The sequence below is a fragment of the Lagenorhynchus albirostris genome, chromosome 2 (assembly GCF_949774975.1).
Source record: "Lagenorhynchus albirostris chromosome 2, mLagAlb1.1, whole genome shotgun sequence".
NCBI lineage: Eukaryota > Metazoa > Chordata > Mammalia > Artiodactyla > Delphinidae > Lagenorhynchus > Lagenorhynchus albirostris.
Genome location: NC_083096.1, coordinates 141,661,298 through 141,672,730, shown reverse-complemented (window position 1 = coordinate 141,672,730; position 11,433 = coordinate 141,661,298). Strand labels below are relative to the sequence as shown.

Genomic DNA, 11,433 nt, shown 5'->3' with positions numbered 1-11,433 from the left:
GATAAATTAAATTCAGCAGAAGCAGCAGCTTTTGGAAGGAGAAACACGGTTTGCCTTTTGGAATGCTTTTCAACCGGAATGGGTTTGTTTATACGTTTCTCTGGAGCTTTAAATCTGTGCACCGTTGAATATCACTCCGCCTTTTTTTTTGAAACTACGAAATAGCTTCTGTCTGTGGGATGGCGGGAATAGAGAGTTTGGAAATTAAATGCCTAAAGCGTCAGATAATCCAGATGACATATATGCAATAGCATTCCATGAAGAACTTATTCAACCCAATCCCTTGCATCTTATTAACCAAGGGATAGAAACTCTCCAAATTTTGCACCCAAAAAAGGAAAAATGCAAGGGTCTTGCTGCAGTTCCTGGGACGCACTGAGAGTCGCTTTGTTACAAGTGTATCCAAAGTCCCCAGCACCAGCGACTCGTGGGGCACTGCTCATCCGTGCTCCACTCGCTCTGCAGCTCCCAGAGGTAGCGGTGGTGCTATGGAGGCAGACCTTGCCAAGCTGGCCGACAAGATGCTGCGCGCCCCCAGATGCTCCCGGTGCCGGAACCATGGCTTCCTGGTGCCGGTCAAGGGCCACGCGGGCAAGTGCCGCTGGAAGCAGTGCACCTGCAAGAAGTGCTACCTGATTACCCAGCGCCAGAAGATCACGGCCGCGCAGCAGGTACTCCAGAAGCAGGTCTCCGAGGAGGAGCAGGAGGTGGCCCTGTGCGCTCAGGGGCCCCAGCTGGCCTCCGGGGACGCGGCCGCTGTCCCGGGCTCAAGCTTACGCCCGCTGCCTCTGCCTGCCGCTTCGGGAGACGCGCACCCGGGCCCCGAGGGCCGCGCGACCGCCTGCTTCCTCGAGAGACCCCAGCAGGGCTGGAGCCCCGGCCGGAGCACCTTCCAGCCAGTTATGGGCGGCCGCGGCCACGTGGGGCCGAGCAAACAAGCCGCCGCGGCGATGCCCAGTTCTCTGAGGCCCCAGCTCGGGGCGGAGGCCGCTGGCCGGGGCTGCCCCGGCCGCCTGGAGCTGAGCAGGTCGCTTCGGCCGGTGCCCAGCCCGCCATTCGCCAACTTCGGTAAGATTCTCGGGTGGGCCCCGCGCGGCCTTGCCCTGCTGTTGGTTCCTCTCCAGGCTGCCGCCTCCCCGCTCCCCACGCCGGCGTCCCAGGCCCGCTCGGATCCCGCGGGGAAGGGGTGGGGGTGGGGAAGATGCTTTCTAGAGGTAACCTTGCTTTAGGATACCCTTTTCTGAGTAGTCATTTGAGTTCGGTGCCTTTTTGCAAGAAGGTAAAAGAGAGAAAGGAATGGGTGGCTCTGAGGGCTTTTAACATCTAGCTACAGCTTTTTGCGTTTCCATCCTGAAAGGAAAAAATGGCTCCCAGTCGACTTTGCTGCCCCTCCTCCTCCACGGAGAGGCTCGAGGCAGCCTGACCATACTGCGCTTGCGCGCCTCTTCCCGCCCTTTTCTTGGGCTGGAGGCTCCTCCCCAGGACGTCCCTGTGGGTGGTCTAGCGCAACAAGACTGCGCCTGCGCACCGTCCCCTCCGTTTCTGTGCCCTAGACGCCCCGACCCTCACCCGTTCCCTGCCCCAATGGGTCTGTCCGTGCAGCCCTTCCAGCCCTTTCCCAGGCGTGGGTGGGAATGCGAGCTCTGCACACTACAGGAGGACAGTCTATTGAGATGATTGTTGTTGCCTGTTTTTTCTCCCCTCCCTCCATATGCATAAATTACATTGTTCCCTAGGTCTTGTGGCTTTCACTATTACAATTTCAAGTCACGTGTAGATTTGAAGCTTTTTTTTTTTTTTTTTTTTTTTTTTTTTTGCGGTGTGTGGGCCTCTCACTGTTGCGGCCTCTCCCGTTGCGGAGCACAGGCTCCGGACGCGCAGGCCCAGCGGCCATGGCTCACGGGCCCAGCCGCTCCGCGGCATGTGGGATCTTCCCGGACCGGGGCACGAACCTGTGTCCCCTGCATCGGCAGGCGGACTCTCAACCACTGCGCCACCAGGGAAGCCCAGATTTGAAGCTTTTTTAAAGGGGCTCGTTTTGGGTGCAGACACGTGTTTTCTTGGTTTTCTCTGTGGCAGTGTGGTAGAAAGAGCACAAGTCTGAGTCAGGACGGTGGGGGCCTGCTCACTCTGTAACCCTAGGCAAGCTCCTTCCTTCTGTGGCAGTCTCTCCCCTCTGTATGCTAAGGGGATTGGCCTGATGCTCTCTGAAGCCCGTTTCTGCCTTCTGGGGCATTCTAGGAAAATATAGGTCCCCAGAGAACTAGATGGGGAAGACAGATCTGAAACAGCAATTCTAGGAGAACGATATCTTTCCATGGACGCAGTGCCTTCCTTCCTTCCTTCCTTTCATTTATTTATTTTTGGCTGCCTCGGGTCTTCGTTGCCGTGGCCGGGCTTTCTCTAGGTGCAACGAGCGGGGGTTGCTCTTCGTTGCGGTGCATGGTCTTATCATTGCGGTGGCTTCTCTTGTTGCGGAGCACAGGCTCAGTAGTTGTGGCATGCGGGCTCTAGAGTGCAGGCTCAGTAGTTGTGGCGCACGAGCTTAATTGCTCCACGCCATGTGGAATCTTCCCAGACCAGGGCTCGAACCCGTGTCCCCTGTGTTGGCAGGTGTATTCTTAACCACTGTAACACCGGGGAAGCCCCACAGTGCCTTTCTTTGTTCCATCTCTCAAAGAACAGGGACTGAGCCCTGAGCACCATGTGTCAGACACTAATGATGAAAAGGATGAGTCAGATTCCTTGCCCTCAAGGATCTTGTCCTGGGGAGAGGGACACCACTGATCAAAGAGTCGCACAGATTGGTGTATAGAGCTCTAATAATCGATGGTTTAGCTGTGGTCAGAAGGAAGATTAGGAGCTGAGTACTGGGGACTTCAGGAGGCAAAGTGGGGTCAGGAGAAAAAGCCTTCCGAGCTTAGGGAACAGCATCTGCAGAGGCCCTGAGGTGGAGGAGAAAGAAGGAGCTGCTAGATTTTCGGGAATGAGGAGGCTGGAGTGGAGGCAGGAACTAGCCCACATGGGGCTTCGTGGCTGTGCCAAAGGACTTTTCCTGAGAACAGTGAGTGGAACATGGGTGAAGGGTTTAAAGAGCAGGGAGGGTCGAAAGCATAATGGATGTGGGAGTTCTCTGTAAATGGATACGAGTGTTTATTGTACTGCTACCTTCAGACAGTAACGTGATGCCCTGTTTCCTAGCTCTGTGTGTTTTTAACACTTCCCTCATTGTGTCCCTTTTCAGGGCCCCCTCTGAGCGTCAACTCAGATCGTGTGGTGGGGTCTGGGTACCTGGAAAGAGAGCCTTCCAAGCTGTACCACAACTGCTCCAGCATGCACCCCTACCACCCGTTCCTGCTGCGCTACCAGGATGCATCCCTTACCCCGCGGGTCCCCCTGCAGCAGGGCTTCCAGCACATGTCCTGCAGCCACTACAATGGAGCAGGCTTGGTGAGTACCATCCCTGACTCCTCGAGGTTCCTCCTTACCCCAGTTACCCTGGCTGCTTTTACAGACCCTCAGTCCCAGGAAAACAGCCATTGTGCCCACTCCGTACCAGGCCCTGGGCACTGGTCAGAAGGATACAGCATTGACCTTGTACTGTGTGCGCCTCTGGGAATGCACATGTGTAGCCAAGTCTGTACACATGTAGACAAGTCAGCCTGGGCTGTGGCGTGGGTTAAAAGGCTCCGGGGGGAGCTCAGGCAAAAAGGAATACAGACACATTTCAGATGAGCCTGAGGAACTGCCACGCAGTAACACTGAGTGAGCACCAGCCTTGACCCATGGAATGCCAGTGCTAGAAGGGCCCTTCATTTTGCTGGGTACCAGAAAGGAAATATCACTTTCCTGGAGCCACACATTTGAGGGCAGAGCCAGGAGCAGACGTAGGTCCCCTGCCCCAAAGGTATATCCCACCGGAGACGGCAGAGGGCTTTCAGAAGGAAGTGGCATTTAAGCTTAGTCATGAAAAATATGGAAACCTTCCCCAGACACCTGTCACCTTAGGAGATATTTGTTGAAAGAATGGATGAAATTTAATCCTTTTATAAGATCAGTGGTTGGCTACTAACTGGTGTGCTTTTGAGCCTGGAGTTTTGAGTGCTGGATGTGTAAAAGTCAGAACCGTTGTGTGAGATACGGGTGGGGGGACCAGGTTTTGTGGCCTTGGTTACTAGCTCCTTCCGCCCTTTTCCCTTTTGGCAAGCACTGAGGGCCATCAGGACTGCAGGATAGTGAGAGGCCTGGGTGACCAGTGCTGACTTTGACCCCATAAGGCTGGACCTGTGGGGGAGGTTGGCTCAGATGCAGTTCAAGTTCACGGAAATGTAGACCACTGTCACCTTTACTGTCTCCCTCAGAGCTACAAGCCTAACGCTGGGTGTTACAGAGATGTTTCCCTTGGGTGGAGGGTGGAGAAGAGCGAGTAGAGTAGGCTTCTTTGGTTTAATGTGGGAAGTGAGTAAGAGAAAGGATAAAAGCTTGGCATTTACATAATGAGGTCATTAGCCACAGGTCATTAGCCGGTTCAGTGGGGTTCCAACTGTGACCAGGCAGGTCAGGCACGCAGGGGCTGGATCCCCACTCCTGCTTCACCTCAGCAGCATCTCCTCTGTCTGTTCCAGATCTTTTAAAGTTTTATTTAGAAATCATTTTCCATTCATTCGAGGGGGAAAAGTTGGAACACCCCTGGTCTTGATCATTTCCAGGGTGCCTACTGGCCCTTATGTCAGCCCTCGAGGTGCATGTTATTTCATTGAAGGGCAGGGGAAGAAGGCTCCAGGAAGTTATGTATTTGTCCAGGGTCACAGGACTGGGGAGTGAGGGACTAGGATTCAGATTACACAGCTGGTCAGTGACAGAGCCAGGACAGAGGCAGAGCAAACATGGCCCTTGACTCTCACCGCCACCCCTGCCCTGCCTGAAATTTGGGGGTGCCGGCCACCCCATTGCAGCCCAGGGAGAGCACGGCGTCTCTAGCCTCCACACAAAGAGAGGGACCTTGGCCAAATGGAGCACACACCCACCGTCTGCTCACACAGAAGCCTGGGGCCTGGCATCGGGGCAGGGCTCTGATTGACAGGCCTGCCAGACGGCCTTTGTTAGGAGTGTGATCTCAGTTGGTTTATCTGGGCCTGAGCTGCCACCACAAGCCCCAGGCAGGAGCTGTGATCCAGGGAGAGACTCCGCTGAGCAGCTTGGAATTAAAGCACTAATAATCCCCCTTCCCACCCCCTTCACATCTGGATAGAGGACCAGGCATTTATTTGTGAAGCTGTTTCGAACCCAAGAGCCTATGAATTGCTTTCATCGTTGTCCTGCTGGCCCCTGCTCAGCCTCCTAGATACGCCCCGAGCCACCTTCCACCTTCTCTTCCTGTCCTGCCCCACCTGCTACTTCTTTGCTTCCTCTTTTCTCTTCCCACAAAAGAGCACAGGCCTGGAATCGCACAGACCTAAAAACCAATCCTACCTCTGCTGTTTACTGGCCACATGGCCTGGGGATGTCACCTAACCTCTGAGGACCTCGCTTGGGTTCTTAATCTGTACAATGGCGGTGAGAGTCCTATCTCATAGGGCCATTGATAGATTCCAGCAATAAGGTGTGAATGCGTACAAAGTGTCTGGCACAGGGTCTGGGACATGGCAGGTACTCAAAAGTGGGCTTATCTTCCCTTCCTTGTGGTCAGATTAAGTTAGGAAGTGCTGGGTTAACCTAAGGAGATTTTTGCAGACTGCCTCGAGGCCTTTAATATGCTGGTGTGTGACTCACCAGTGTGGAGGTGGTATGCAGTGCTTCTCAAACTCCCTTGACAAAGAACACTGTTGAGAGCACTTTTAGAAATACCTTGTAGGACACCAGAGTTCTCTGGAGCACAGCTTGAGAAGGGCTGCTCTGAAGCATCTGGGTGGAGAAGTAAACAATAGGACCCACAGCTGAAATTCATCATTTTCTATCACATTCATGTCTTTCCAGTTACGTTTCTCTGAGCTGTGTAGTCATCACCCCTCCGCGTCCCCTCATTCCAGCCTTGGGGTCCTGTGATGTGGGGTGAGCTTCCATCTTCCGGAGAAGGAACAGAAATACAGAAGGGCTGATTGCTGAAGCCACTTTGCTGAGGTCACCCAGCTGCCCTTGCCTCAGTAACGGCTGCACGACACTGGCCGGTTAGAAGGGGGACACCCCCCAGGCCCAGCGACCCTGGAGTCTGAGTCATTACACGTGGGGAAGGTGGGACCACACGTAGTTGGGATGCGTGCAGATCCTTCTCCATTGCAAAGCAGTGGGGTCAGGCCGACTTGGGATTCAGTTCTGCCTCTGCCACTCACCAGCTCTGTGGCCCCGGGCCTGTACCTTCATCTCACTGATGCAGTTTTTGGTCACCACAGTGAGGATAGTAATAGAACCTGCCTCCTAGGGTCGTAAGGATGAGAGGAGGTTGTGGACCTGTGCAAGTGCGCCTGCTCCCGGGCTTATCTGAGGTGTGCCTTCGTTCCTTCTTGCCTCAGTCATCTGGCAGGTGCTTGCCAAGCAGCCTGTTCCGGGCGCCCTGTGCCCCGGTGTCTGGGCCACAGAGGTGAATCTGCCCCACGGGGAGCCCCCCGTTCAGGAGAATGAACGTTGGGTTGCCCTTCTGGCCAACCCTCTCCCCTCTGGCTCTCTGCTGTGTGCGCCCCACAGGTGGAGGAGCCAGTGGAAGACCTCCAGACCCGCTACTACCTGCTGCCGCCAGCCCAGTTACCCCCGCGGTACCTCACCATGCTCCACCGCGTGCCCCCGCCGTCCCCGTCGTCCTCGCTGCCCATCGTGTCTGACGCGGACAAGGAAAACACTGGTGAGTGAGCCCCCACCTTCCAGCTGCCGAGGGGCCAGGGAGACTTTCTGGAGGAAGGGGGCCCTACTGCGAAATGGATGTGCAAAGAAGGGGAATGGAGAACAGAATTTTAAATGTGCTGGGCCCTGGGTAAGCTCTTCCTTGCACCCCTCCCTAAATTCCATCCGTGATCATCTAGGGGAGGTGGGTCCCCATTCTCAGGTGAGGAAGCCGACAGAACCCTGAGAGGTTCTCCTATATGTCCGTGGCGGAGCTCAGATTTCAACAGAATTCTCTGCCTGGCTCCAGGTCCAATGCTAAGTTCCTCACCGTAGCAGTGCCCGTGGGCAGAGACTTGGAGGGTGGCACGCATGTGGTGTGTTCAGAAGACCAGAGGTGCCGGGCCTCTCTGGCTGGGGAAACAGCACGTGCTGGGCCTGGGGCAGCAGCTGGAGCCAGTTTGGGGGCTGGTGGGGATGATTCCTCTCCCCCAGGCCACTCTGGAGAGAACCTGCCCTTCACAGCTCTGCCACTGGTGCACTTGGTGATCTTGGGCACTCACACCCTCCTCTAGACCTCAGTCTTCTCACCTGTAAAACAGGCCCTGTCACAGGGTTACTGTGAGGGTCAACTGCAACTCTGGATGTGAAAATGCTTTGGGTTTTCTTTTGAGGGCCCTTGCAGGTTTAAAGGTTCTAGGATTTTTTTTTTTTTTTACCCTTTCCATCCTCCCCTGAGGCTCCACAGGAAAAGAAACTGAGGCCTATTGTACACTTGCTGTGTGTGCAACACCTAGATCTGTTAGCTGGGGAGATGGTGCAGTGTGGCTTGAAGTATGCTGGCCCTGGTGCCGCACAGCCTGGGTATAAGTCCTGACTCCAGCGCTTGCCAACGGTATGACCTCGGGCACGTTAATTCACTCCTTCGTGCCTCAGTTTCAGTATCTGCACAAGCGGACTAATAAGGGTCCCTTACTTCACGAGGCCATCCTGAAGATGGCTGAAACGATAAAGGCGGTAGTAAAGGTTCGTTCTCATTTAGTGTTTCACCTAATCCCCTGATGCTGCAAAGTAGGGCATCATCTCCTTTGACAGAAGGAGAAGCTGAGGAGAAGGAGAAGCTGAGGTTCCCAGCTGGGAGTAGCTTGCTGACAAGCAGAGCTGGAGTTTGAACTTGAGTCTGTGTCATGTGACCAGGGCTAGAATTCCAGTGTCCTGACTCCTAGCAAATTAAAGGTGGCAGTGGGAATAACTAATTCTCTGTAGGGACTGGGAATGATGAGAATGCCTTCGAGAAAACTTACATCTGAAAACAGGTAATTTTTCCTCTTGCTGAATCCAGCCCCTCTTCTCTGTCCTTCACAGATGACCAGGATGCGGAGGGGCCGTGGGATCCCAGCCAGCCTTCGTCCCAGGAGCAGTACGACTAGGCCCCGGCCCTCAGGCCAGCAGAGTGGGGCCTTGGGGGTGTTAACAGCAATGATTTTCTTGTCTCTGTTCAGTGATGTGTAGGGAGGAAGGATAGTGATAGGCGTAAGATGACAGTTAATTCCCATTTCAAGATTGGAGGAAGGAAGGTGATTGCTAAAGTTCTCTCAATCCTGAGATAACAGGCGGTTGAAAAGGAGCTTGGAGGGCAGAGCCAGAGCAGTAAGGAGTGGGGGACTGGTGGAAGCTCACGTTAAGGAATGAATTTAACCATCTCTGGTTTGTGCTGCTGTTATCAGACTCGCCCCCAGAGGCAGCCTCTGATTTCCTTAGGTCCCGCTCCAGGACAGGAGGCATCATCTACTTCCGCCTTCTGGTTCCGCTGCCTCTCCCTGGTCCCCGGCTGGGGGCCACACAGACATCAGGCGTCCAGCACATCCAGGTGGATGGCACGAGCAGCCAGGACCAGGGTGCTGACAGCAGGTTCTGCAGCATCCTTCCTTGCTGCTCTGTCCCCCACAGTCAGCCTGGCCACTGCGCCTCACTCCTTCTCCAGCCTTTGCTATAAGCCTTCTGGCCGCTAGGGCTGCTTCACTTGTTCTCCGTGAAGTTTAAGCCATTATAGGCATCATTTCTGGTTTAGAAAAATCTATTAAAGTTTGACTATTTAGTGTTTTTATAGTGTTTGCTAGCTTTAAAAAGTAGTCTGTTCATAAGCGCTGATGCAGTTCTCAGAGAATAGGATGGTTCTTCCACATCACCTGTGGCACCAGCAGTTTCTTCTCTGGGAACAGTTGACTATTGAAATAAAATCGGCAGTAGAAATCCTGGTAGAAGGTTTTTCCTCTCTTTAAATCTTTGTGGAGGGCAGCATTGGGTAGGGGAGTCGGGAGCTGGGGTTCGTGGCCCATTGGCCTGCTCTATCTGTGTAGTTAGGCAAGGCCCTTCCTTTACTTCAGTTACCAAGTGAGAGCCTTGGACCAGGCTGGTAGGTTTTTTTACTATCAGTATTGTTATTCTTTTAAGCAGTAGAGACCTCTTAAGGAAATTTGTTGCAGACACATAAAATGTAAAGATTTCTTTCAGTTTCTCTTCCCTAGCTCCTTTCATGGTCCCTGCCGAGTGACATGGTTTTAAAAAACGGAACTTGATCCCATTTTTGTGTTTTAGCGTCCTGGTTCTCTTCCCTTGTTTTCACTTCCTCTGTCATTTAAAAAGCATCCTGCATCTCTGCTGGATTCAGACCCTGACAATCAGCTCTGCCCATGAGGAGCATGGAATCTAGTGGGACAAACAGACAAATAGACAGTCCAGTGGGATTGCCATGGGACAGAGAGAGGTAAAGGGGCTGTTGGCGGGGGTGGGGGAGTGTGGTCAGAGAAAGCCTTCTGGAAAAATTGGGGCTTTGACTGCATCTTAAAGTGCAAGAATGAGTTAGGTGAGGGTAGGCACTCACGGTAGGGAGGTAGAAAGGGTAGGAGACCTGGAGTGACAGATTTGAGGGTGAGGGACGGTGTCCTGTTCTCTGTCTGGGAAGGATTGGCACCCAGGAAACTAGGCCGACCTGCCTCCTGTCTTGCCTGTGGGCCAGGCGTCTTAGGACAGGTGGCAGGAAGAAGACTGAGAAGTGATATTCTAACTGTTCTCTCAACATCAGTGTGGTGGCTGGAGTTCAAGGGCCTGGGCCTCTTCTGTTGGAAGGTACTGGAGCAAGTACAGTCAGGAATTTTTCAGTTACTGCTTTATAGACAGTGCTTTCAGCAGAGCAGAACCAGGCATACTGAGGCCTGCAGGTCACACTGGCTTCAGTCTGGACCTGGTGATGCAGCGATTGTGGACTAGCCTGGCTTTGAGGCCAAAGCTATCAGCCACCCCGATGCTGGTGCTGCCCCTGCGTCCACAGGGCTGCAGGAACCCCAGGAGGGTGGGAGAAGACCCGGCGTCTGGTTCCACTTGGCGGAACTCTGCCCTCACTGGACCTGTGACCTTCTGACAGTATGGCCAGGTGGGGCTGGATCAGTGACCCTAATTTTTCATCACTTTGCTTTATCGTAGACCCCATGCTTTGAAAGATTTTTCAACCAAACTGCATTAACCCATAAAGCTGTTTTTGCATTTCTGATCAACACACACAAGTAAGAGGCAGTCTGTGACCACAGGGACTCCACACCATGCCAGACCAATGTTTAATTAGCCTGCAGGGTTGAGGTGGGAAGCTCTGTCCTGTGGAGAAGAGCAATGTTCCCTGGTCCTCTAGGGATCCATGTCCAGAGGACTCCTGGAAGGGGAGGATCGCTCAGTTGTCCTGCAGACCTGTGAACTGATGAGTCTCAGAGACTGGTCAGCATCTTTCCTGCAGCCTTGAGGGTGCCTGCTGGGGCTGAAAAGACCAGCTGTGGGACAGGGTGGAACCCTGCCTAGCTCCCTTCCCCTTGATGTGAACCCCAAGTTCTGAGAGCCCCAGGCTGCCCTTTCCTGTGTCCCATCACCATGGTTACTTCCTGGTGGGCTCAGTTGACCCCTGCTGCCTGTAGCCTTTCCAATCAGTTTAATCATGCTCCCTGAATGCCCTGTTCCACAAGGCTGTCCTCCAGCAGCTTCAGCGTGAGCGTTGAAACACCAGATCCGCTCATGTTGCTGTCCCGCTCATGCACCTTCCATGGCTCCCTACTGCTCTGAGACCAACGTTCTCGGCACAACCTGCCTGCCCGCCTCTCTGGCCGCCTCCCTCACTGGCTGGCCCAGCCCAGGTCCTGCAGGGGTGGAGCCAGCCAGATCCTGGCAGAAAAAGATTGGAAGCAGAGAGACCGTCGGCGGGGGCACCATCGCTCAACCCAAACGACCAAGGCTTGGCTCTGAGTTGGGAGAACGTTCTGGAAGGCAGCAGGCGGCATTCCCTGACCCCGGATGCACTGGCAAGGGGCCACCGGGAGAGGGCGCGTGGAGGCGAGACAACCGCAGGGGCGGAGCCAGTTGCTTAGCAACTGGCCTCCGCAGAAGCGCGCGGGTCCGTGGCTGCTACTCCGCAAGCACAGCTGGAGGAATAGGCGTGCAGCGCTCCCAGGAGACCTGGGATCTCCCTGGGAAATCAAAATGATGAGCCTCTACCCCGGACTGTATGATCACCAACCTCTCAGCAATCGCCTTCGCTCTGCCCTGCTCTTGAAATAGATGCTCTACTATCTTTGTGTT

The 11,433-nt window shown here is 54.2% G+C and overlaps 1 protein-coding gene across 1 annotated transcript; it reads left to right on the top strand.

Moving 5' to 3' along the window:
- Positions 1–488: 488 nt before the first annotated feature.
- On the top strand, positions 489–8,243 carry DMRTB1 (DMRT like family B with proline rich C-terminal 1). The gene is made up of 4 exons (XM_060141934.1): positions 489–1,068; positions 3,245–3,450; positions 6,682–6,835; positions 8,179–8,243. The coding sequence occupies exons 1-4, from the start codon at positions 489–491 to the stop codon at positions 8,241–8,243; spliced, it is 1,005 nt and encodes a 334-aa protein (XP_059997917.1).
- The last annotated feature ends 3,190 nt before the right edge of the window (positions 8,244–11,433 follow it).

What these genes read in the sequence shown, in the direction of transcription:
- DMRTB1 (XM_060141934.1), top strand. Translation starts at nt 489, where the DNA reads ATGGAGGCAGACCTTGCCAAGCTGGCCGACAAGATGCTGCGCGCCCCC. An exon ending in CCCGCCATTCGCCAACTTCG is followed by an intron (nt 1,069 to 3,244) that starts GTAAGATTCTCG and finishes GTCCCTTTTCAG; the next exon opens with GGCCCCCTCTGAGCGTCAAC. An exon ending in ACTACAATGGAGCAGGCTTG is followed by an intron (nt 3,451 to 6,681) that starts GTGAGTACCATC and finishes TGCGCCCCACAG; the next exon opens with GTGGAGGAGCCAGTGGAAGA.